The sequence below is a fragment of the Mobula hypostoma genome, chromosome 2 (assembly GCF_963921235.1).
Source record: "Mobula hypostoma chromosome 2, sMobHyp1.1, whole genome shotgun sequence".
NCBI classification, from domain to species: Eukaryota; Metazoa; Chordata; class Chondrichthyes; order Myliobatiformes; family Myliobatidae; genus Mobula; species Mobula hypostoma.
The window spans coordinates 252268274-252290636 of record NC_086098.1 but is presented as its reverse complement, the minus strand read 5'-3'; the positions used below and the strand labels follow the sequence as shown (position 1 = coordinate 252290636).

Here is a 22363-nt window from a genome sequence, read left to right as displayed (position 1 = left end):
CACTCTTTGCTGCCTGGCTGCTAACCACGTCTCCACCCACACCAATACCTTACCCCCAATACCGTGTGCTTTAAGTTTGCACACTAATCTCCTGTGTGGGACCTTGTCAAAAGCCTTTTGAAAATCCAAATATACCACATCCACTGGTTCTCCCCTATCCACTCTACTAGTTACATCCTCAAAAAATTCTATGAGATTCGTCAGACATGATTTTCCTTTCACAAATCCATGCTGACTTTGTCCAATCATTTCACCGCTTTCCAAATGTGCTGTTATCACATCCTTGATAACTGACTCCAGCAGTTTCCCCACCACCGACGTTAGGCTAACCGGTCTATAATTCCCCGGTTTCTCTCTCCCTCCTTTTTTAAAAAGTGGGGTTACATTAGCCACCCTCCAATCCTCAGGAACTAGTCCAGAATCTAACGAGTTTTGAAAAATTATCACTAATGCATCCACTATTTCTTGGGCTACTTCCTTAAGCACTCTGGGATGCAGACCATCTGGCCCTGGGGATTTATCTGCCTTCAATCCCTTCAATTTACCTAACACCACTTCCCTACTAACATGTATTTCGCTCAGTTCCTCCATCTCACTGGACCCTCTGTCCCTTACTATTTCTGGAAGATTATTTATGTCCTCCTTAGTGAAGACAGAACCAAAGTAATTATTCAATTGGTCTGCCATGTCCTTGCTCCCCATAATCAATTCACCTGTTTCTGTTTGCAGGGGACCTACATTTGTCTTTATCAGTCTTTTCCTTTTTACATATCTATAAAAGCTTTTACAGTCCGTTTTTATGTTCTCTGCCAGTTTTCTCTCATAATCTTTTTTCCCCTTCCTAATTAAGCCCTTTGTCCTCCTCTGCTGAACTCTGAATTTCTCCCAGTCCTCAGGTGAGCCACTTTCTCTGGCTAATTTGTATGCTACTTCTTTGGAATTGATACTATCCCTAATTTCTCTTGTCAGCCACGGGTGCACTACCTTCCTTGATTTATTCTTTTGCCAAACTGGGATGAACAATTGTTGTAGTTCATCCATGCAACCTTTAAATGCCTGCCATTGCATATCCACCGTCAATCCTTTAAGTGTCATTTGCCAGTCTATCTTAGCTAATTCACGACTCATACCTTCAAAGTTACCCCTCTTTAAGTTCAGAACCTTTGTTTCTGAATTAACTACGTCACTCTCCATGTTAATGAAGAATTCCACCATATTATGGTCACTCTTACCCAAGGGGCCTCTCACGACAAGATCGCTAATTAACCCTTCCTCATTGCTCAAAACCCAGTCCAGAATAGCCTGCTCTCTAGTCGGTTCCTCGACATGTTGGTTCAAAAAACCATCCCGCATACATTCCAAGAAATCCTCTTCCTCAGCACCTTTACCAATTTGGTTCACCCAGTCTACATGTAGATTGAAGTCACCCATTATAACTGCTGTTCCTTTATTGCACACATTTCTAATTTCCTGTTTAATACCATCTCCGACCTCACTACTACTGTTAGGTGGCCTGTACACAACTCCCACCAGCGTCTTCTGCCCCTTAGTGTTACGCAGCTCTACCCATATCGATTCCACATCTTCCCGGCTTATGTCCTTCCTTTCTATTGCGTTAATCTCTTTTTTAACCAGCAACGCCACCCCACCTCCCCTTCCTTCATGTCTATCCCTCCTGAATATTGAATATCCCTGAACGTTGAGCTCCCATCCCTGGTCACCCTGGAGCCATGTCTCTGTGATCCCAACTATATCATAATCATTAATAACAATCTGCACTTTCAATTCATCCACCTTATTACGAATGCTCCTTGCATTGACACATAAAGCCTTCAGGCGCTCTTTTACAACTCTCTTAGCCCTTTTTAATGCTTGCCCTGGATTTGTCGGCCTGCCACTTTTACTTTTCCCCTTTGTACTTTTTGCTTCTACGCTCACTTTACACCCCTCTGTCTCTCTGCACTGGTTCCCATCCCTCTGTTGTGAACTAACCTCCTCACACCTAGCCTCTTTAATTTGATTCCCACCCCCCAACCATTCTAGTTTAAAGTCACCTCAGTAGCCCCCGCTAATCTCCCTGCCAGGATATTGGTCCCCCTAGGATTTAAGTGTAACCCGTCCTTTTTGTACAGGTCACACCTGCGCCAAAAGAGGTCCCAATGATCCAAAAACTTGAATCCCTGCCCCCTGCTCCAATCCCTCAGCCACGCATTTATCCTCCACCTCATCGCATTCCTACTCTCACTGTCGCGTGGCACAGGCAGTAATCCCGAGATTACTACCTTTGCGGTCCTTTTTCTCAACTCCCTTCCTAGCTCCCTATATTCTTCTTTCAGGACCTCATCCCTTTTCCTACCTATGTCATTGGTACCTATATGTACCAGGACCTCTGGCTCCTCACCCTCCCACTTCAGGATATCTTGGACACGATCAGAAATATCCCGGACCCTGGCACCAGGGAGGCAAACTACCATCCGAGTCTCTGGACTGCGTCCACAGAATCGCCTATCTGACCCCCTTACTATCGAGTCCCCTATCACAACTATCATGAGAGGCATCGACTGATGAATACACATTTTAATCCAAGTTGGGAAATAGTCTAAGATCTTTTAAGAGACTTCTGGATAGGTACATGGAGCTTAGAAAAATAGAAGGCTATGGGTAACCCTAAATAATTTCTAAAGTAAGGACATGTTCGGCACAGCTTTGTGGGCCGAAGGGTCTGTATTGTGCAGAAGGGTTTTCTATGCTTCTATGAAGGGGAGAGAGATTTAATGGAAACCTGGTTGGGGGGTGGGGGGAAGAAACACTCTTTACAGAGAGTGGTCAATATATGGAATGAACTGTCAGTGCAAGTGATGGAGGCAAGTACATTAGCAACAGTTAAAAGGTACAGGTGTCCCCCACTTTTTGAACGTTCGCTTTACGACACCTCGCTGTTACGAAAGACCTACATTACTTACCTGTTTTCGCAACAGAAGGTGTTTTCAATGTTACGAAAAAAGGCGGCACGCGCCCGAGCAACCAAGCTCCTCCCCCGGAACTGCATCTAGCCAGCATTGCTTAAACTCGTGCCTGTGAGCACCTGTGCTTTATGTCGATTTATTTTGAGCATCCATTTGCAAGATGAGTTCTAAGGTATCGGAAAAGCCTAAAAGAGCTCGTAAGGGTGTTACACTCAGCGTAAAACTAGACACGATTAAGCGTTTCGATTGTGGTGAACGAAGTAAGGACAAAGTGAGCTTAGCTTGTGGAAGTTGACGGAGATGATGTTGAAGAGGTTTTGGCATCCCATGACCAAGAACTGATAGGTGAAGAGCTGATGCAATTGGAAAAGGAAAAGATAACAATCAAAACCGAATGCAGTAGTGAATGGACCAAAAGTGAAGTCGTCCAGGAACTGAACGTGAAGCAACTGCGTGAGATTTTCGCTGCAATGATTGCAGAAAAGTACGACTTTCATTTTGAAAGGGTATGTAGGTTTAGGGCATATTTGCAGGATGGTTTGTGTGCTTACAAAGAACTATATGATAGAAAAATGCATGAGGCTAAGCAGTCAAGCATACTGTCGTTTTTCAAGCCTTCCACATCAGACAACGAACCTTGACCTTCCGACATAGAGGCAGGCAGACATAGAAGAGGATGACCTGTCTGCCCTGATGGAAACAGACGACAATGAGATAACATCTCAGTGTCACACCACCCCAGCGGTCCTGACCTCTGGGCCGCGGACCGATACATTGCCGCAAAGCATGCAGTGGTGCAGCGGTAGCTGGGACGCACTCAGCACATCTTTAAGAGAAAAGCCGAAATAAACAGTCTAATTAATTAGGTGCTGCCCGGCACATAAATGTCGGCCCAGATCAGAGGCGACGCCACTGCACCACCCCAACCTCAGACGACTCAGCCTTACACACCATCATCAGTGTGCCCTGCGCTGTCTTCCCGATTCCGGTAAGTGATACTACACTGTACATACATTAGTTCAACTTTATATAGGCTGTGTATTTTTATGTGTTATTTGGTATGATTTGGCAGCTTCATAGCTTAAAGGTTACTGGAGAGAGTGCTTCTGCCGAGAGCACTTGCGTCAGAGTTTCATTACGGTAGACAGTGCGGCAGTGAATGTAGAAAAGTATTTATACTTTATATAGGTTGTGTATTTATCATATCATTCCTGCTTTTACTGTATGTTACTGTTTTAGGTTTTGTGTGTTATTTGGCATGATTTGGTAGGTTATTTTTTGGGTCTGTGAACGCTCACAAATTTTTCCCATATAAATAAATGGTAATTGCTTTTTCACTTTACGACATTCCGGCTTACGAACTGTTTCACAGGAACGCTCTACCTTCGGATGGCGGGGGAAACCTGTATTTGGATGGGTACATGTATAATAAATGCTTTGAGGGATACGGGCCAAATGCAGGCAAATGGGACTAGTTTAGGTGGGAATCTGGTGAGTATGGACCATTTAGGCTGAAGGACCCATTTCTAATTTGTGTGACTATGAATAAAGTTGACCATGAATACAGTGGATTTCAGTTAATTTGGATATATTAGGACTAGTACATTTTGGTCCAATTAAGCAACTGCCCCATTAGCCAAAGTTTCATGGAGATACTTTAAAACATATAAAAAGACAAACTACCATTTAGCTGAGTAATAAATTATGTACCTAAATGAAATGCGAAAGTAGAACACTAACAATGATATAAAAACTGCAGTTCCTAATAGCTATCGACCAAAGAATATGCTGCCATTTTTTTTGACGATGCATCCTCCAAGTAATCATTTACATTGCAACATTCAAGGTGATAGTCGATACCTTCAAATTCTTTGTAGTAGTGAAAGCATTTCATCTTCACTGTCTGTTGTTTCTGGCATCTCCAAGTCTGAATGCTTGAAACCACAGTGAGCAAGACACATCTGAACTGTCCTCCTGTTTATTTCTTGCCAATTATCAGTGACCAAAATCACTTCTTTTGAACAAACCCATGCAAATAATGCTATTTAAAAACTGTGCACTCAAGCACAGTGCAGTGTGTAATGGTCACACAAGTGCATGCAACTGACTAGTTAGAAGCTTCTGCAACAGTGTTCTGTCCCAATTAAGTGGCATAATATCCCAAATAAATGACAGGAATTTCGATTATTTTCTTGATTGGTGATTGTTCTTCAAGATTTGTCTCAAACAAGTGGATGGCCCAATAAACTGGAATCCATGTACTGAATTATCCTGTTACAAGCACTTCAAACCTCTGATCTCTGCCAGATGCAATAATGCAACTACTATATGGTAGTTTATCAATGACTCCCAACTTTTACCATTTCTAATTTTGTCCCAAATGGATTGTAATTTTACACCATGATCTGTTATGCTACAAAAATTCCTTACAAAAAATAATACCTTGCCCATAAATGACTACAGCACTTTTTTTTCTTGACAATGTTCAGTAGACTAGACAACATTTACGGATTAGAAACAAAGCTCCCATTTTGGATCAAAGACTTTTCATGGGAAAACCAAAAAAACTTTGTTAAATTGCAGAAAGTTGGGAAGTGCTGGTCCTTCCTTAGTTTGATCTCTCAAAATGCAATACCTCACATTTAACTGAATTGAAAGCTATTTGCCAATCCTCTGCCCATATACCTAGCTGATCAAAATCCCACTAACTTTTCATAACCTTCCATATCATACTGTCTATAATACAAGCTATTTTATTATCCACAAACTTACCAACTTTATCTTGCACATTCAGATCCAATAATTTATATAAAATACAACAACATTACAACCAGCATCTACCCTGGATTCCAGTCTGAGAAGCAACGCTCAACCATCACCCTTTGCTTTTAGCAGTAAGCCAATTATGAATCGAATCTGCTCTCTCCTGAAATCCCATGCCATCTAACCTTCCAAATTAGCCTGCCAAATGGCTTTGGTAAAGAAAAGAGGAAAAGAGAATGTCCACAGGCCTAGCTTCATCTACCCCTTGGTTACCTCCTTGAAGAACTCCAAGAGCTTTGTTAGAGACAACTACCGACGCACAAAGTCGTGTTAACTGTCCCGTATCCAACCATTTTGCCTCCAGATGTTAGTAGATCCTGTTGCTCAGAATCTCCAAAGAATTTACCCACCACCAATACTAGACTTACTGGCCTGTGGTTTCTTGCCTTGTATTTGCCACCTTTTTTTAAAACAGTAGTACATTAGCCACCATCTACTTCTCCAGAACCTTGTCTCTAAATAGAAAATGAAGCAAAAATATCTAAGGTTTCCATAATTTCTTCTCCAATGTCCCAACAAAGTCTGAGAATGCACCAAGTCAAGCCTGGGGATTTAGCCAACTTCGTGCCACCAGTGCCTCATCCCTGCTAATTTGGATGTAATGTAAAACATCACCACTCAGTTCCCTCATTTCGTTAGCCTGCAATGTTTGCTCTACAGTAAAAAACTGCGGAAAAACATTCATTAAAAACCTCAAACATGAGGAAATCTGCAGATGCTGGAATTTCAAGCAACACACATAAAAGTTGCTGGTGAACGCAGCAGGCCAGGCAGCATCTCTAGGAAGGGGTACAGTCGACGTTTCGGGCCGAGACCCTTCATCAGGACTAACTGAAAGAAGAGCTAGTAAGAGATTTGAAAGTGGGAAGGGGAGGGGGAAGATCCAAAATGATAGAAGACAGGAAGGGGAGGGATGGAGCCAAGAGCTGGACAGTTGATTGACAAAAGGGATATGAGAGGATCATGGGACAGGAGGCCTAGGGAGAAAGAAAAGGGGGAGGGGGGAAACCCAGAGGATGGGCAAGGGGTATAGTGAGGGGGTCAGAGGGAGAAAAAGGAGGAGGAGAAAAAGGAGAGAGAAAAAGAATGTGTGTATAGACCCTACGCAGACTGGGAGATCGTTTCGCTGAACACCTACGCTCTGTCCGCCAGAGAAAGCAGGATCTCCCAGTGGCCACACATTTTAATTCTACGTCCCTTTCCCATTCTGATACGTCTATCCACGGCCTCCTCTACTGTAAAGATGAATCCACACTCAGGCTGGAGGAACAACACCTTATATTCCGTCTGGGTAGCCTCCAACCTGATGGCATGGACATTGACTTCTCAAACTTCCACTAATGCCCCACCTCCCTCTTGTACCCCATCAGTTATTTATTTATATAGACACATTCTTTTTCTCTCTCTCCTTTTTCTCCCTCTGTCTCTCTCACTATACCCCTTGCCCATCCTCTGGGTTCCCCCCCCCCTTTCTTTCTCCCTAGGCCTCCTGTACCATGATCCTCTCATATCCCTTTTGCCAATCAACTGTCCAGCTCCTGGCTCCATCCCACCCCCTCCTGTCTTCTCCTATCATTTTGGATCTCCCCCTCCCCCTCTCAAATCTCTTACTAGCTCTTCCTTCAGTTAGTCCTGACGAAGGGTCTCGGCCTGAAACGTCGACTGTACCTCTTCCTAGAGATGCTGCCTGGCCTGCTGCGTTCACCAGCAACTTTTATGTGTGTTCATTAAAAACCTCTCCCGTTTCTTTTGGTTCCATACAGGCAGCCATGCTGATCTTTCAGAGGACATACTCGATCCTTAGCCGCCTTTTTACTCAATATACTATTAGCTTTTGGGTTTTTACCTCAACTTGCCTGTTAGATTTTTCTCACATTCTCTCTTTGCCTTCCTAACTTGTGCACTCCTCACTTCTTGCAGTCATCAAGTGATTCATTAGTTTCCAACTGCTTATGTGTATTGTATGCCTTCATATTTTTCTGCCATAAAATCTATCAACCAGAGTTCACAAAACATACCAGCCTTACCTTCATCTCAACAGAAAGATGCAGGCTCTGCCTGTGGCATTATCTCATTCCAAAGGAGCAAGTCCAATATTGCACCTTCTCTAGAAGAAACCTCTACATACTGATAAAGGAGGCTTTACAACCATAATAACAATTACAGCACGGAAACAGGCCATCTCTGCCCTTCTAGTCTGTGCTGAACTACTAGTTCCACTGACCTGCACTCAGTCCATAACCCTCCTTTCTTGGGACACATATCACAAATTCCACTCCAAGTCTTTTACACTGTGGCTGGCCCAGTCAACATTGGGCAAGTTAAAATCTACTATTATTACCTACCCTTATTATGAAGGATCATGCCAGGAATCTCTCACTTTAGTCAAGGTTCTAGCTGGTTTTTTGGCCCTACAGTGTCCAGCACAACCCCCCACCAATGAAGATTCCTTTGTCTCTTCCCTGTGATACCGCTAGTTTGTACTACCTCCATGTGGCTGCCATGAGAAGTGTGGATTCAAGACTCTTCTGATTCCTACAGCAAATGCCAACAGGTCTGAATTTGGTTGGATCCCTTGCAGGTTATACGTTAGCACTCCTTACCCTTTTAAGGTTGAAAAACACAGACTACTCTATGCCTACTTTCATCTAATTTTGCAGAGTCTTTGCAGCCTGATTTGCCACCAACACTAAAAGTTTTAGTGAATCAAGAACAGTCATAATCGAAGCCGAAGGACATAATGGAAACAAAGTAAATAGACATTTGCTCTTAGAATGCATGGAGAAATTAATGCAGAGGTATATGCTTTTGAGGCACAGACCCCCAACTATGGAATCATTATTTATTTAAAGAAATTTATGCACCCCACACTGAAATAGAACATAGAAATATATAGCACAGGAACAGGCCCTTTGGCCCACAATGTTCCGCCAAACTAACTAGCAAGTAAATGCCTAATTCACTCCTTCTGCCTACACAATGTCCAATCCCTCAATTCTCTGCAATGCGTGTGTGTAAGTACCTCAAATGCCTCGATTGTATCTGCCTCTGATAAAGTTTTAAGGGAATTGAGGGATTCTCAGATTCCTGTAAATAATGGGTTAAGGTTGAGTACCGACTGTGTCTGTGTATTCTAGTTTGTGAATGGCTACAGCATGTTTAAGATGACATCTCACACTTGCTTCTTTGGAGATAAGGGTTAAAGCTCACACAGATCCACAAAAGACATCTCTTAATTTTTTCACACCTTTTGGTTTTGACCAAAGGCAGTTGCTGATGGAGATAACACAGGACATTCCTTTCTCAATGAAAGCTTAAATTTGCTGGAGTCTCTTATCTAAGTTATTAAGTTTTGCTCTGTTTGAGCGGCTGGAATGTCTATCAAAGTGATTGTTTTTTTTGTATCGGTGGCCTTATGAATTGTAACAATTCTGGAAGTTGAGCAGTGAACTTGTTTGAACCGCCAGAGGGATGAGAACGCTTCTCCCCCTGACGTCAGGACCAAGATCCCTCGCCAGCTGAGCTCGAAGAAATTAACTGGTGAAAAGATAAGTAACGATCTTTTTGTGCTGTGGTTATTTGGTCTGGTGAATTTAAGTTTACATTTGGTGCCATGACTTGGATACTAATATTATCAATATAGTCAGGACTATTTAAAGGCAAATTATAAGAGCCCACCCAGTATTGTTTACTTCAATATTTAACAACAGTTTGGTGTGATAATGTTCACTATTTTCAAGTATCCTTATTAGCACAGGCAATGAGATAATGGGATATACTGACCCTTGTATTTTCATATCCATTGGAGGACGGTAGTGATTAAGATTTTTGAGAATCATCGTCTATTCTGTGATTAGCTACACTGAAAGATTTGCAAAGTCCATTCAGACATCCATGGCTGAAAATCAGAACTGGCTGAAAATCAGAACTTGCTACGCTGTGACAGGCTTTTAGCTTATTTTACAACCATGGAAATATTGATGTTTCTTTAACATGAGGAATGTTTATTTGTAAATTGAATTTACGATTAGAGTTTAGTTGCAATATTAAACTTCTATCACCACAGTAAAATGCATTTTTAAATATAGTGTTGGTTTAGTTTTTTTATTTGCAAAGGTCTTTTAATTTATCACCTCTACCATCACCCTGGCAGCAAGATACCGAATGTCTACTCTATCTAAGCTTCTCATAATCCTGTAAACTTCTTTCAGGACTTCTCATCCTCTTGTGCTCTAGAGAAAATAAACCAAATTTATCTAACTGCCTTCTAATGCAGCAGCATCCTGGCAAACCTCCTTTAATAGAACAACCAGAATTGAACACAATACTCTAGATATAACCTTACCAGAGGTTTAGAAAGCTGCAATGTAACTTTCAGACTCAAACGCAAACTCAGCGTCTCAAGTAATAAGTAATAAAAGTAATGCCTTCTTTACCACCTTATTAACCTGTGCAGCCACTGGACTTAGGACTCAGTTAATACTTTAACTATTCTGCTTTACTTTCACAATCCAGATGCACCAATCAAAAACTACTTTGCCATTGGAATGAGGGATAAGAAATTTTAACAAATTTCAAGTTAGTTCCACATTTCAACTAAGTATTAATCCTTTCACTCACAGACTGTGGTGGGACACTGGACGACTCCTTAATTATGGAACCTGTACCTAAAAAAAATGAAAATGAACATAATCACACATTGTTGTAACTTGATTAAATTATTCTTCCAGGAGTTTGAATGCGTTATCACAATTAGACCTGCTCTTGCTGACCAGAGGACAGTAACTGATTTCACCTATATTAACCATGCCACTTATTCAGATAAATTGTTTCACATTTCTGAAGTAATGCAAAAAAATCATTCCTTTAAAAATCTATTAGGCATTTTAAATAAAAAGTATGCTTAATGTGCAAAGGAGTAAGATGCAAAACGTGAGACAATGAGCTGGAACACAAAGACAAGGAGAGAACAGAGGTCACTGTGCAAAAAATTACCGTGGAGAAATTCACTCTGAAAGGAGGAAGTGCTGTTGGTAGGAGGATTAATCTGCTTCACAAAATTTATCTCTCAATTTGCTTCAAAGTGTATTGTCACATCCCATGGTGTTTGGCAGCTTGCAATGCACGAATGGACTAGTGTAGTTCTCATATTTGAAGAACTATTCCAGCAAAAACCAGGTAATGATATAAATCTAGACAATTATAAGGCTAGCAGGAAGGAGCTTAAGAATGAAATTAGGAGAGCCAGAAGGGGCAATGAGAAGGCCTTGGCAGACAGGATTAAGGAAAACCCCCAAGGTATTCTACAGATACGTGAAGAGCAAGTGGACAAGACCTGAGAGAATAGGGCCAATCAAATGTGACAATGGAAAAGTGTGTATGGAACCGGAGGAAATAGGGGAGATATTTAATGAATACATACTTTGCTTCAGTATTTACCATGGAAAAGGATTTTGGCGATTGTAGGGATGACTTGCAGTGGACTGAAAAGCTTGAGAATGTAGGTATTAAGAAAGAGGATGTGCTGGAGCTTTTGGAAAGCATCAAGTTGGACAAGTCACCGGGACCAGACGGGATGTAGCCCAGACTACTGTGGGAAGCGAGGGAGGAGACTGCTGAGCCTCTGGCAATGACCTTTCAATCATCAATGAGGACAGGAGAGGTTCCGGAGGATTCGAGAGTTGCGGATGTTGTTCCCTTATTCAAGAAAGGGAGTAGGGATGGCACAGGATCGTTATAGTTTTCATGGTATGACTGCTCAAACAGATTAACAAACTGACTTACAAGAGTGGGGGGGGGAGGGAAATCATCTGTTATCAGATCAGCTAGAGAGAAAATTTAATGATAGTCCTCATTAACCCAACTTTATTCTCCACCTTACCGATTCTCCAAGGCTGAACAAATGGAATCGATCCCAGATGAATATTTGATGATGAAAGCTGTTCTGGAAAAGATTTGGGAGCTCTGATCGCAGTAGCAACATTGGTGCTATTTTCATAAGCTGAAATAGAACTACAGATAAAGGAGAAATGAAACACCCACAACTCCGTCAATAATCACAATGACCTTCACCTCAACTGAATATCCATATATAGAAAGTAGAACTTTGCACACGTCCAGTTGAAATTACTATGCCAAAATATCAATGCAAGTCACTTATGGTCAACATCCAAATTAGAGTGAATGTACACATCAGGACTGTGTTCTTCCTGAAAACTGTGTGAATACGGTCTATGTACCTAAACAGAGAGAATCACAGTGGGAAAGACCTTCCTGACAATGGATTCCATTCAGAGGCTCATCTTTTGAAATAGCTCATATCCTTCTTCCTCCCATCTGCACTAGCAGGAGACCAAGGGGGTCAGATATCATCAAATCCTACTCATTGGGAGAGCAGCTCCTCTATGTTTGTATAGAGGTTTCCTTCATGGTGGTGGTTACTGAATCTCCTCACCCCTCAAGGGAAGAGGATGCAACCTTCCTCTAAGGTGGAGGATGGGCACTAGGCATTTAGATCACCTGATGGAAGGGAGATGGCTACTCAGGAGGGCCCCTGGACTTCTCTATCTGTCAAGGCCACGTCCTTTGGGGGGGGTTGCCACTCTGCCCCAGGGGAAAAAGGCAAATTTGTTGTGACAGTTAGTTTCTTGAAGAGGTAACCAAGAGAACAGCTGAGGCTCAGGCAGTGGATGGTGTCTACATGGCCTTCAATAAGACCTTTGACAAGGTCCTACGTGGAACTCTAGTCTAAAATTTTAGATCGCATGAGATCCAGGAAGAGATAGTGGATACAGAGAAATGGCCCAATGGTGGAAAACAAGAGTAATTGTCGATGGTTGCTTATTGACTGGAGACCTGTAACAAGTGGTGTGCCACAGGAGTCATCACTGGGACCTTCACTGTTCATTTATATAAACTTGAATGTTGGTGTACAAAGCATGGTTTTGTAAGCTTGCAGGTGACACCAAAATAAGTGGCATTGAAGACAGTGATCAGAAATTAGGAGGATATTGATCAGTTAGGTAAGTAGACTATGGAATGGCAAATGGTGTTTAATTCAAGTAAGTGTGAAGTACTGCATTTTGGAGAAGTCAAGCCATGGCAGACTTGCATGGTGAATGTTCAGGAGCTAGCAGAACTGAGGGATCTTGAAGTACGTACATACTTCCATGAAAGTGGCAAACAGATAGGCAGGGTGGTAAAGGTGGATTTTAGCTTACTTGCCTTCGTCATGACACTCAGTATATGAGTCAGGTTTGTTGCAATTGTATAAGACATCAATGAGGCTGCTACTTTGAGCATTGCATACAGTTCTGGTAACATTTCAATACGAAAGATGTCATTAAACTGGAAAGAACGCAAAAACAATTATGAGAATGTTGTCAGGAATCAAGAGGACACATTATAGATGTTAAGATTTTATTACTTGGAGCACAGGAGACTGAAGGGTCACCAAATAGAGGTATACAAAATATGATAAGGTTTATGCAGTTCTTCTCCCAGAGAACAGCAATCAAAATTGAGATGGCATTGTTTAATGTGCGATGGAGAAGATTTAACAAGAAAATTGAGGTCAACTTCTTTGAGTGATGCATGTATGGAACAAGCTGCCAAAGAAAGTGGTTGAAGTAGGTACATGAACAACATTTAAGACACAAGGACAGGTATATGGATAGGAAAGATTGAGAGGAATATGGGCCAAACTGGACTAGCTTAGATGGGCAACATAGATAGCGTGGATTAACTTGGCTGCCAGGCCTATTTCTGAGCTCTATAATTCTTATGATATCAACACCCAAAGGCTTCCAAATGGAGCAGGGTGAAGGTGTCCCTTTGGGAAGCCTGGGAACATCTCTGGGTTTGATGTCATGGATGTGTGGGGTTTGGTAGTTATCCATTTTTCTTCTCGAATGCTATGGAGAGGACAATCAAAAATTGAAAGAAAGTCTCATATTCCACTTCAACCTGATGGTATTGACACTGGATGTTCCAATTTCAAGGAACACTCTCCCCATGTTCACATACATACACACTTGCATACCATTCCACTTACTTCTATACTCCTTTTGTTCACTTTTCCCAAGCCGTCCCAAACTAGTTCCATTTGTCCATCTTCCCATCTGGTACCCTGCATCCCCTACCACCCTGTCTTATCCCCTTTCGTACTGCAGACTTTCCTCTTCCCCCTAGTCCTGGTGCAGGGTGACAGCTCAAAACACTGACTTGCAGCTTCTGCCACCACAGATGCTACTTAACTATGATTCCTCAATTGTTTCATTCCCCTATTACTTCTAGTGAAACAACTTCTTGCTCCAAATTCTCTGAATAATATTTCCAGGTATTAATTCAAGTTTAACTTCAATTATGAACTTATGAGAAATAATTCCTTACTGCTCACCTGAGCAGTTCCAAGTTGTGATAATTACATGGATCTCATTTAAATCTCCTCTTGGCTTCCACTGATCCAAAAGACACAACCCAATTTAGACATAGTCTCCTCTCATAACTAGAATTCTCTGGCCTTGGTGACAACCTTGCAAGTTCCCTTTGCGGTGCTGTCACTTTTTCTATAGTGTGATAACCAGACCCGTCTCCGGCACTTTCGCTGGGTCCTCACTCATGCTTGATCCAGATACGACACAACCTCTCTACTCTCACATTCCATATCTCAGCCAGAAAAGAAGAGGACCTTCCTATCTTCTAAACCACCTTATCATCCAGTCTAAGAAAACTCAGCATGTACCATTGACCTTCAACAATTTTACAGATGCACCTATTCCAATGTATTACAGCTTGGTATGGCTCTGCTCTATCTGAGACCATAAGAAACAGATGAGTTAAACAACTGCATATCACCAAAAACAGCCTCCCTCCATGGACTGTTTACCCTTCTTCACTGCCTCAATAAAGCAGCCAACATAATCAAAAACACCACTCAACCTGAATACTCTCTCCTCCCCACCTCCCATCGAGTAGAAAATGCAAAAGGCTGTGAGGACATACCACCAGGCTCAAGGACTGCTTTTATCCTAATGTGATAAGACTACTCAAGGACCTCTTGTGCAAGGAGCATTGTAGGAAAGGTGGATGAGCTTAGTACATGGAAATATGACATTGTAGCTATTAGTGAGATGGTTGCAGGAGGGGGAGGACTGGCAGATCAATATTCCAGGGTTCCGTTGTTTTAGAAATGATAGAATGGGAGGGATTAAAGTAGGAGGGGTGGCATTACTAGTCAGGGAAAATGTCACGGCAGTACTCAGACAGTACAAATTGAAGAGGTCATCTCGTGAGGCTTTATGGATTAGAAATGAGGAATAAGAGAAGTATGACCATGTTGATGAGATTATATGATAGACCACCCAACAGTCGGTAGGATTTAGAGGAGCAAATTTGTTGAAAGATCACAGACTGTTGCAATAAACAGAAGATTGCGGTAGCAGGTGATTTTAACTTTCCATTTATTGACTGGGACTCCCATAATGTAAAAGGGCTGGATGTGAAAGAGTTTGTCAAATGTGTTCAGTAAAGTTTCTTTAATCAGTACACGGAAGTCCCAACTAGATCTCCTATTAGGGAATGAGACAGGGCAGTTTGTATAGGAGAACACTTTGCATCTAATGATCATAATGCCATCAGTTTCAAGGTGATTATGGAAAAGGATAGGTCTGGTCCTCGGGCTGAGATTCCAAATTGCAGAAAGACCAATTTTGATGGCATCAGAAAGGTTCCGACAAGTGTGGATTGGGACATGTTGTTTTCTGGCAAGTGTGTACTTGGTAAATGGGAGATCTTCAAAAGTGAAATTTTCAGAGTAGAGTTTGTATGTTCCTGCCATAAAAGGCAAGGATAACCAAGATTTTCTAAACCTGTTTTAAAGACATTGAGGCACTGGGTAAAAGAAGAAAGTGTATAGTAGAAATAGGCAGGCAGGAACAAATGAGGTACTTGAGTACAAGAAATGCAAGAGAACACTTAAGAAGGAAACTAAAAGCTAAAAGCCACGAGGTTAACCTAGTAGACAAGGTGAAGGAGAATCTAGATAGCAGGAGACAAATTCAGTCAACGATCAGAGTGGTAATCTATGCGTGGAGCCAAAAAGAGACGAAGGAGGTCTCAAGTGGATTCTTTGCATCTGTATTTACTTGTGAGACAGACAGAGTCTATAGATTTGCAGTAATGTAACACGGAGACCATGGACCATATACAGATTACAGGATGAACAGGCATTTGCTGTCTTAACGCAAATTAGGATAAATCCCCAAGGCCTGACAAAGTGTTCCCGCAGACCCAGTGGAATGTTAGTGCAGAAACTGTAGAGCAACAGGTGAAGTACCAGAGGATTGGAGCATAGCTAATGTTGTTCTGTTGGTTAAGAAAGGCTTAAAAATAAGCCAGGTGATAGGATCATCTCTTCTTTCAGTTAGTCCTGACGAAGGGTCTCGGCCTGAAACATCTTCTGCACCTCTTCCTATAGATGCTGCCTGGCCTGCTGCGTTCACCAACAATTTTTATGAGTGTTGCCAGGTGATAGGCTGGTGAGCCTGACCTCAGTACAGTACTTCTTTTAGTGTCAAAGCACTGTATGCACTGTGAAAGAAAGTTTTGTATCTTCAAGAGAACAGGCATAAAACAGGTTGCAAACAACTCAGGATCAAATTGGAAGTTAAGAGGTTTCCATCAAGTTTGCAGTCAGTACTTTTGAGTAGAATTGAAATGTATACTTCTTTTAATGTCAATATGTTGTATGCACTGTGAAATCAACTTTTGTATCTTAAAGAGCACACGCAAAAAACTGGTTGCAAATAACTTAGAATCATATGGGACGTTAAGTTAAGAGGTTTCCATCAAGTTTGCAGTCAGTACTTTTGAGTAAAATTGAAATGTATACTTCTTTTAATGACAAAGCATTGTATGCACTGTGAAACCAAGTTTTGTATCTCAAAGAGCAGAGGCATAAAACAGGTTGCAAACAACTCAGAATCATATGGGCAGTTCAGTTAAGAAGTTTCCATCAAGTTTGCAGACAATACTTTTGAGTGAAACTGCAATGTGTACCTCACAATATCAGGTATGATATTGTGGCCATCACTGAGACCTGGCTAAAGGATGCATGTCTCTGGGAGCTGAACGTCCAAGGATACACGGTGTATCGGAAGGATAGGAAGGTAGGCAGAGGGGGAGGCATGGCTTTATTGGTAAGAAATGATATTAAATCATTAGAGAGAGGTGATATAGGATCAGAAGGTGCAGAATCTTTATGGATTGAGCTGAGAAATAGAAGGGGCAAAAGGATCCTGATGGCAGTTAGCTATAGGCCTCCAAACAGCTGCAGGGATGTGGACTACAAATTACAACTGGAAATAGAAAAGTCTTGTCAGAAGGGCAGTGTTATGATAATTGTGGGGTATTTTAACATGCGAGTGGATTGGGAAAATCAGGTCGGCACTGAATCTCGTAAGAGAGAATTTGTAGAATGTCTGCGAGATGGCTTTCTAGAACAGCTTGTTGTTGAACCCACTAGGGGATCGGCTGTACTGGATTGGGTATTGTATACCGAACCGGAGGTGATTAGAGAGATTGAGGTGAAGGAACCCTTAGGAGGCAGTGATCATAACATGATTGAGTTCACCGTGAAATTTGAAAAAGAGAAGCCGAAATCTGATGTGTCGGTATTTCAGTGGAGTAAAGAAAATTACAGTGGCATGAGAGAGGAACTGGCCAAAGCTGACTGGGAAGGGACACTGGCGGGAAAGACAGCACAGCAGCAGTGGCTGGAGTTTATGCGAGAAATGAGGAAGGTGCAAGACAGGTATATTCCAAAAAAGAAGAAATTTTTGAGTGGAAAAAGGATGCAACCGTGGTTGACAAGAGAAGTCAAAGCCAAAGTTAAAGCAAAGGAGAGGGCATACAAGGAAGTAAAAATTAGTGGGAAGACAGAGGATTGGGAAGTTTTTAAGGTCATTAAGAGGGAAAAGATTAACTATGAAAGGAAGCTAGCAAATAATATCAAAAAGGATACTAAAAGCTTTTTCAAGTACATAACGAGTAAAAGACAGGTGAGAGTAGATATAGGACCGATAGAAAATGATGCTGGAGAAATTGTAATGGGAGATAAGGAGATGGCAGAGGAACTGAACGAGTATTTTGCATCAGTCTTCATTGAGGAAGACATCAGCAGTATATCGGACACTCAAGGGTGGCAGGGAAGAGAAGTGTGCGCAGTCACAATTACGACAGAGAAAGTAGTCAGGAATATGAATCGTCTAAAGGTAGATAAATCTCCTGGACCAGATGGAATGCACCCGCGTGTTCTGAAGGAAGTAGCTGTGGAGATTGCGCGGGCATTAGCGATGATCTTTCAAAAGACGATAGATTCTGGCATGGTTCTGGAGGACTGGATGATTGCAAATGTCACTCCGCTATTTAAGAAGGGGGCAAGGAAGCAAAAAGGAAATTATAGACCTGTTAGCTTAACATCGGTGGTTGGGAAGTTGTTGGAGTCGATTGTCAAGGATGAGATTACAGAGTACCTGGAGGCATATGACAAGATAGGCAGAACTCAGCATGGATTCCTTAAAGGAAAATCCTGCCTGACAAACCTATTACAATTTTTTGAGGAAATTACCAGTAGGCTAGACAAGGGAGATGCGGTGGATGTTGTATATTTGGATTTTCAGAAGGCCTTTGACAAGGTGCCACACAAGGTTACTTAACAAGATAAGAGCCCATGGGATTACGGGAAAGTTACATACGTGGATAGAGCGTTGGCTGATTGGCAGGAAACAGAGAGTGGGAATAAAGGGATCCTATTCTGGTTGGCTGCCGGTTACCAGTGGTGTTCCACAGGGGTCCGTGTTGGGGCCGCTCCTTTTTACATTGTACATCAACGATTTGGATTATGGAATAGATGGCTTTGTGGCTAAATTTGCTGACGATACGAAGATAGGTGGAGGGGCCGGTAGTGCTGAGGAAACGGCGAGTCTGCAGAGAGACTTAGATAGATTGGAAAAATGGGCAGAGAAGTGGCAAATGAAGTACAATGTTGGAAAGTGTATGGTTATGCACTTTGGCAGAAAAAATAAACGGGCAGACTATTATTTAAATGGGGAAAGAATTCAAGGTTCTGAGATGCAACGGGACTTGGGAGTCCTCGTACAGGATACCCTTAAAGTTAACCTCCAGGTTGAGTCAGTAGTGAAGAAGGTGAATGCAATGTTGGCATTCATTTCTAGAGGAACAGAGTATAGGAGCAGGGATGTGATGTTGAGGCTCTATAAGGGGCTGGTGAGACCTCACTTGGAGTACTGTGGGCAGTTTTGGTCTCCTTATTTAAGAAAGGATGTGCTGACATTGGAGAGGGTACAGAGAAGACTCACTAAAATGATTCCGGGAATGAGAGAGTTAACATATGAGGAACGTTTGTCCGCTCTTGGACTGTATTCCTTCGAGTTTAGAAGAATGAGGGGAGACCTCATAGAAACATTTCAAATGTTGAAAGGCATGGACAGAATGGATGTGGCAAAGTTGTTTCCCATGATGGGGGAGTCTAGTACGAGAGGGCATGACTTAGGGATTGAAGGGCGCCCATTCAGAACAGAAACGCAAAGAAATTTTTTTAGTCAGAGGGTGGTGAATCTATGGAATTTCTTGCCATGGGCAGCAGTGGAGGCCAAGTCATTGGGTGTATTTAAGGCAGAGATTGATGGGTATCTGAGTAGCCAGGGCATCAAAGGTTATGGTGAGAAGGCGGGGGAGTGGGACAGAATGGGAGAATGGATCAGCTCATGATAAAATGGCGGAGCAGACTCGATGGGCTGAATGGCCGGCTTTTGCTCCTTTGTCTTATGGTCTTTTAGTGTCAATGTATTGTATGCCCTGTGAAACTAACTTTTGTATCTTAAAGAGTACAGGCATAAAACAGGTTACAGACAACTCAGAGTCCTATGGGAAGTTAAGAGGTTTCCATCAAGTTTGCAGTCAGTACTTTTGAGCATAATTGAAATGTATACTTCTTTTAATGTCAAAGTATTGCATGCAATGTGAAACCAACTTTTGTATCTTAAAGAGCACATGCATAAAACAGGTTGCATACAACTCAGAATCATCTGGGAAGTTAAATTAAGAGGTTTTAATCAAGTTTGTCATCAGTACTTTTGAGTGAAACTGCAATGTGATTAAGTAGTAAATTGGATTAGACACTCGCTTTGCAGAAGCTCGAGAGTGGCTGTAGACTGTTGCCTCCTGGACTGGAGGCCTGAGACTAGTGGTGTGCCACAAGGATCGGCACTGGGTCTGTTGTTGCTTGTTGTCTTTATCAATGATCTGGATGATAATGTGGTAAACTGGACCAGCAAATTTGCAGATAATACCAAGATTGGGGGTGTAATGGACAGCGAGAAAGACTATTAAAGAATGTAGAAGGATCTGGACCAGCTGTTAAAATTGCACAACGGAATTTAATGCAGACAAGTGTGAGGCCTTGCACTTTGGAGGACCAACCAGGGTAGATCTTGCACGGTTAGTTGTAGGGCACTAGGAGTGTGGTAGAACAGAGGGATTTGGGAAGACAGAGCTATACTATCTCTAAAGTGGCACCACAGGTAGACAGGGTAGTAAAGAAAGTTTTTGGCATATTGGCCTTCATAAATTAGTGTACCAAGTACAGGAGTTGGGATGTTATACTGAAATTGTATAAGACATTGTTAAGGCCTAATTTGGAGTATTGTGTCCTATTTTGGTCACCCACCTACAGGAAAGATGTAAATAAGATTGAGAGCATGCAGAAAAAATTTGGAAGGATGTTGCCAGGACTTGAGCTCCTGAACTATAGGGAAAGGTTGAGTAGGTTAGGAGTTTATCCCTTGAACTTAGAAGACTGAGAGGAGGTTTGATAGAGGTAAATAAAATTATGAGTAGTATAGATGGGGTAAATGCAAGCAGGTTTCTATTTCCACTGAAGTTGGGTGAGACTAGAACTAGAGATCATAGATTAAGAGTGGACAGGGAAATCTCTCACAGGACCACTTCTTTCTTGAGCTTTATTTCCTATCACTTATTCATTAAACAGCTTTGGAATTTCCTCAACTTCACATACCTATATTATACTAAGAACACCTTTCAGTTTCCTAATTTCAGTTTTAAATATACCCTGCAACACCTGCATTCTTCCAGATTGTGATGGGCTCTTGTTGCCATAAAACAACTTTTTTGCCACAGTCTACCCTGAATATCCATCAAAGACATCAATATCTATACTGCGGCGAATCTATTAATTTATAAGAAGAGCATATTTGGTCTGAACCATAACTGTTTCCTCCACAAAAACAGTGATCGATCCATCATCTCAGCTGAGCGAGTGACCTTGCCCCAAGTTACAAGTATTCCATGTCACTGCTTTGTTTAACTGAACTCTGCCCCTACCTTTCATTTTTCTCTGATGTCCTTTCCACTTGTTCAAGTTCATTCAAACCAAGTCCCTCCCCACTCCCACCATGACACTTGACTCGACCCATTAAGATGTTCTCTGGACTGTAGGTTTTACTTCTTGTGTTCCCTTTTCTGTTGTGCTAGTTAATGTTACAATTGCTACTTTGCTTTTCTTTGTACTTTACAGAAATTTTTCTACACAATTTTTTGTAATTTTTTTCCTGCTCTGAACAATCCAACTATTCATCCAAGATAACTTTTAACTTGGGGTAAGACTCTCAGCCCTTCAAGAGGACCACAACCTTGTTGTGGTTTGGAGGCTTGCATACCAGATCTAACATATAGAAAGGCTTTGAGGAAAGAGAAGCAGAATAAACGGTGTAAAGATAGTAAGGTAGAAGGGCTGAAGTGTGTGTACCTCAATGCAAGAAGCATCAGGAACAAAGGTGATGAACTGAGAGCTTGGATACATACATGGAATTATGATGTAGTGGCAATTACAGAGACTTGGCTGGCACCAGGGCAGGAATGGATTCTCAATATTCCTGGATTTCAGTGCTTTAAAAGGGATAGAAAGAGCGGAAAAAGGGGAGGAGGGGTGGCATTACTGGTTAGGGATACTATTACAGCTAAAGAAAGGGTGAGTAATGCAGCAGGATGCTCTTTTGAGTCAGTATGGGTGGAAGTCAAGAACAGGGAGGGAACAGTTACTCTATTGGGGGTATTCTATAGGCCCCCTGGTAGCAGCAGAGATACAGAGGAGCAGATTGGGAGGCAGATTTTGGAAAGGTGCAAAAATAACAGGGTTGTTATCATGGGTGACTTTAACTTCCCTAATGTTGATTGGCACCTGATTAGTTCCAAGGGTTCAGATGGGGCAGTTTGTTAAGTGTGTCCAGGACAGATTCCTGCCACAGTATGTGGACAGGCCGACCAGGGGTAATGCCATACTAGATCTAGTACTAGGTAATGAACCGGGTCAGGTCACAGATCTCTCAGTGGGTGAGCATCTGGGGACAGTGACCACCGCTCCCTGGCCTTTAGCATTATCATGGAAAAGGATAGAATCAGGGAGGACAGGAACATTTTTAATTGGGGAAAGGCAAGTTATGAGGTTATAAGGATAGAACTTGCAGGTGTGAATT

The 22363-nt window shown here is 42.0% G+C and overlaps 1 protein-coding gene across 1 annotated transcript in view; it reads right to left on the bottom strand.

The window, feature by feature from the left end:
• Positions 1-22363, bottom strand: part of LOC134337701 (gametocyte-specific factor 1-like) — a 53311-nt gene that overhangs the window by 11194 nt on the left and 19754 nt on the right. The window contains exons 6-7 of the mRNA XM_063032902.1: positions 11671-11801; positions 10410-10456 (exon numbers count right to left, since the gene is read on the bottom strand). Coding sequence (XP_062888972.1) covers positions 10410-10456; positions 11671-11801 — 178 coding nt within the window. The remainder of the gene's footprint in view (positions 1-10409; positions 10457-11670; positions 11802-22363) is intronic.